The following is a 5,248-nucleotide window of genomic DNA, read 5'->3' on the forward strand; positions in this document are numbered from 1 at the left end:
TAATCTCTCTCTCTCTCTCTCTCTCTCTCTCTCTCTCTCTCTCTCTCTTTCTCTCTCTCTCTGGAGCTATTTTTATAGAAAAATTTTAGCAATTTCCGATTTAATTAAAGACATATCGTTGTTACGAGAATCATCGATGATCATAATACTCGTAGAAAAAAAGAATAATTAACTACGATGATTGCTACATCACGTGTTATCGTTATATTACTATTTTTGATGTTTCTTAGAGGAAACGCGATAATGAACTGTTACTTGTCGCGCTCTTGAAATATCTCTAATTATCCGCACACAATCGTGTTTCGTGATTTCTCCAAAGAAAAATAACGAAATACACCGGATATCAATGGCGGTCGTTAAATCTTTTCCGAGTTTTCACCGATAATTCCGTCAGAGACTTAAGTACGAGCATTTTTGTGCAGCTGCGCAAGTTAAGTGTATATACAATAGCGATCGTTATTGAAATAAAAATAAAAGTTATCCATGATATCGAGATAGTAGAATCAATGAACGGCAACGCCATGGATGTGTAACGCGTTACGTGAAACACGTTCCGGATCGTACAGTATTATTCCGGTTTGTAGTCCGCGTTATGAGTATCGGCGGTGCTGATCACTTGTGTATGCAAAATCGGCTGCGTCTCGTGTTCAAGAGAAAAGAGAAAGTGATTCGATTCGGCCTTAAGTCGTAAGCACCGCATGCAAGCATCTCGCATATAAGTAACACGCGTAACTGTTTAATCGGCATGACATTTAAGTTCGCGTCAACCGGCTCGCTGAGGACGGGAAGTGCGAAAAGTAGATGGACGTTATACGTGCGTTGCATTGAAAAGTAGAAACTGCAATGGAAATTAAAGTAACTGTCTATCGACACTGTTTCACATTCATCGTTATTCTCATTGCAGAATCGAATTAATTCCATTTGCCATTATCGCGTGAAACGACGGAAAGATCATTAAGTAATAATTTTCATTTGTCTTGTAATATGATATAACAAGACGACAGGAACATTCACATTTGCTTATTGCTTAATATCTTTTATCTAAAGATTTCTTGCTTAAATTTCTTTAGGCTTATTTATGATATATTCAAATCTAATTCTACCTTATTATTAATCGAAGTAAATTTGTTAAAACATTTCATTTGAAATAATTTATAATTCGCATTTAAGAATTCAAGATATAATTCTATAATTTTATATGCTAGATATTTTAATACATATATGCAAACGTACATACTCTCTAAATTCTTCAAAGTGGAATCTTATTTTAAAAAGTGAAAATTAATCCAATCTTAAAAAAAGAGTAGTTCAATTTTCTTTAAGATTGAGATTTCACGTCTTTGACGCGAGATTTTCACTTTAAAAGTTTTAGAGAGTATATATTAGAATACACATCATGAGATGTATTTTAATTCTTTAAAAGCATTAAATCTATTTTGGAGTTTGAGAATTCGCGAAAATTTTAAGATAATTTTATTTATAATTTTATACGTCAAATATATTTCGATATATATTTCTCTATATATTTTATATACACGAAAAAAAAACAAATTTTATGAAATATCTAAAAATCATGTAGATACACAATTTGAAAATAATTTTATTAGATCATCAAAATAATTGTGTATAAAACTCAAACATGATGAGCATGCTGCATAAATTTTGACATTCTAATAAAGATTGAGCTATATAATTATTTTGATAGTCTAACAAAATTATTTTCAGATTTGTATCTAATTAAATTTTTAAATATTTCAGTAAAATTATTCCGTATATGTATCTTAATTATTCAAATATTTTCCCTTATGCGAAAGATTACACGGTAAATAAAATTCTATCCGGCATTCTAATACGGATTTAGAAATCGTTTAAGTAGTAAAGTCAGTTTTATAGGGCACATAAAATCGGAAACAGAATTTTATCACAAACTATGTCCATATAAAGTGAGAGTAAGTTATCATTAGTTTTATCTAACTGATATCTAGAAACGGATTCACTGACCGAGCCATATTGACTAGAAATAGTGCATTAAGCAGATTTTAACACATGCAGTCCATGTTGGAATGCGGATAGTGAGGTGGGCAAGCCGAGTTAAGTCGGTAAATTCGTTTCTTAATGCTGGTTCCGAGTCGAAGCACGCACGTACCGGCTCGTTTACGCGGAATACAGCGAAATAATCTGTGCGCGACTTTCCTGTCGGGCGCTTTCACTCGCGCTCGCCAGACTCGTTGATTTTCGGCCTTCGCAATGTCGATCAGGACGCGCGAATTTCCATCTTGATCCACTTTTCGCCAAACGAAAGGCTGATCAATCATCAGACGGAATCTAGCGGGGGAATAACAAAGCATTCCTTATTCTTGTGCAAGTCAACCCCCGCCCTTTCATTCATACATATTAGTCTTGCGCAATAAAATTTTTTTTAATGATCGATAAAAGCGATCGATTCAATTGCTTAAGAATTATTTTTCATACATTGAAAAAAAGTTTACTAAATCATAACATATATTTCTTTGAATAGTACCAAATAAACATTTATTTACAGTAAACGTAATAAAAAAAATAATCATATCAAAATAATGATTTTTGTATCAAATTAATGTATGTTTAGTAAATATTTACTCAAAACTATTCAAACAAATATTTATTGAAATTTAGTAGCTTTTCATAGAAAATTAAAGTGTTAACAAATTAGTTCTTTTTCATAAATTCTTTCTTTTATCTTTTAATATTTTTATTTTTTTAATTATAATTGCAATACAATATATTGTTTGTTGTCGCTTGAGAGAACACTCGATAAATACATCTAGTTTATATCTATTTTTCTCTGAAGTATTGAAGAAATCACAAGTTAGAACTTGTTCGTGATAGCAAACTAGTATTCGCGATGTATATATTCTTTGTGTAAACTGAATTGCAACAGTCCTCTCTCTTTTCTATCAATTGAATTATTTTACTTAAAAAAAGCGCACGAGAATTATCTAAGTTCTGCGTGCTTGACAGACTCGTGGTGCCGGTATTTAAATATCAGTCGCACAGCCTGGCACATTCACATTGCTGAAATCTCGCCGTGCCACTTGAGGGTTAAAAGATGAAAGTGATTGGAACAGGTGAGGTCGCATGCGAAAGAAAGCGGACATAATTCGGGATGCAACGATACGCGCGAAAATAACAAAACATAAAAAGAAATGACCGCAATGAGTAAAAGAAATCATATATTCCTTTTTAAAGGCGAACAACCTGTTATTTTTAATTATTATTTATGGTATCACATCAAAAGAAAAATTACTGTCGTTATATAATTTATTTCGTGTTGTAGTTTGAAAAGGAGACTCAACAGATATTAATTAATGATACGTTTGTAATAAAATATCATGTTACATAATTAAAATATTCAATAGATGTATTATGTAAGATTTGATTGCGTGAAGTAATATGATATCGCTGATAATACATAAACAGATATATTTTGGGACATGTGCAATTAACGAGATAATTTTAAAGATATCACTGCATAATAATTTATTATATTAAACGTTATAAAAAACAATCTCTAACAAGACATAAGAAATAATTATAAAAAAGCAACTAGTAAATTATACAAAAAAAAAGAAATAAATAAATTATGATGAATAAAAAATGATAAGAATTTTTGTAGTTAAACTAATTGATATTTCAAAAATTTTTCAATTTACTGTAATCTACGAATATTATTAAATAATTGAATTCCTGAATGAAATTAAAAACATACAATAAAACTTTCTCCACTTGATTATATCTCACATATTGTGTTCTATGAAAAGGTTTTAAAAACTTGATTTTATGTGAAAAATATAAAACATGATGCTCGAGAAAAATAAAGAATGCATCAAAAATAATTGAATAGAGAAAGACTGAGAAACAGAGAAACATTTAAACATTTGCAAAACTAATTTCGATTTTGAAGAAATTCGAACAAGTTATTTTCGCGATAAGATATTTTTCGCAATAAATTTTTTACAGTGTTTAAGATGCTCATTATTAATAAATTGACAATCAATTTAATTGATGATGTTATTATTTTAATTTCAGTTTATGATTGAATTTCAAATCTAACAGTAATAGCGCGCAGTTTATACAATTGTATTTAAAATTTACATATAAATATTAGTAGATACCAAGATCTATCTTCGACCGTATTTAATTTTTCTTCACTTATATCCATTTCTATCAACTTACAATTAGATTAACTTTATTTTTTTATACAAAATGTATCAAGTATATCAGAATTTTTATGTATTTATATGTATCAACCATATTATTTTATCAATTCTTGCTTTTCAGTAAAATGTATTTTTTTTATTGTATTAACATTTAAAAATTTGTAAATTACACCAATAAAAATTATGGAAACCAAATATATATAATAAATCAATCTCAGTTTAACTTGCTCTTCCTCTTTTTCCAGTTCTAAAAAAAATTAGAATAACATGAAGAGCAAATTAAATCAAAATTTAAGTTAATCTACGAAATAGATATTATTTGATTTATTTTCACGGGGGAGGTAGCGGCAATCAGGATAAGGGACAGTTGGAGAACACTTTGATGCCTCGCTGGGTACTCACGATCACCGCGACACGCATGGCCGGGATCCTATTGTTGTCCCTTGTTGTCGCAACAGTGGACACGCTGGGTGTGGTGCTGTGGCGCGTTTGTGCTTCACACTACCGCGAACGACTCCCCGTCTCCGCGTTCTTATACTTATATCCCCGTTTAAATTCCTATGGCACGGCCAGCGGGCAGCACGCAGACCAACTTTCCATCCAGCCGTCCAGGAATTGTGTTCCACGCTCGCGCCCGCGAGCGGACGCGAAACGATTCACTATCGTGCCGTCCCGGCTCCATCAGCTTGCAGTCTGCAGAGAAGACGCTCCTCTTGCCCGCAAGGATCGCCGATCCGCGCGAGATTGATGCTGTGCAGATGGCAGATTTCAGTGTGAGTTAAAGCGGTATTTTCTCTAGGCGCCGTAAGCTCATTCTATCTTGATCGCTCATTACGGAAGGAAGATAAAATGAATTCATATAACAGCTTGGAGCAACATTGCTGTAACATTTGCAATATGACTTACGCTGTAATAAGACAGGTGAAGTATTGCGCATAACAGCGATAACACACTGGAACAGTCAATCAAATTTGGTTTCAAATTCACTCTCCTACTGCACATTCATGTGAACGTTTCATCTGTCTTATTACATCATCATATTACTGTAA

The 5,248-nt window shown here is 32.0% G+C and overlaps 1 protein-coding gene across 1 annotated transcript in view; it reads right to left on the reverse strand.

The window, feature by feature from the left end:
* The window catches only part of LOC105618419 (uncharacterized protein DKFZp434B061-like), an 8,797-nt gene extending 3,998 nt beyond the window's left edge, over positions 1-4,799 (reverse strand). Inside the window, 3 exon segments of the mRNA XM_012199960.1 lie at positions 4,602-4,679; positions 4,682-4,765; positions 4,767-4,799. Of these exon segments, the coding sequence (XP_012055350.1) occupies positions 4,602-4,679; positions 4,682-4,765; positions 4,767-4,799 (195 nt within the window).
* Positions 4,800-5,248: the final 449 nt, after the last annotated feature.

This window comes from Atta cephalotes (genome assembly GCF_000143395.1).
Source record: "Atta cephalotes unplaced genomic scaffold scaffold00016, whole genome shotgun sequence".
In the NCBI taxonomy this organism is placed as follows: Eukaryota; Metazoa; Arthropoda; class Insecta; order Hymenoptera; family Formicidae; genus Atta; species Atta cephalotes.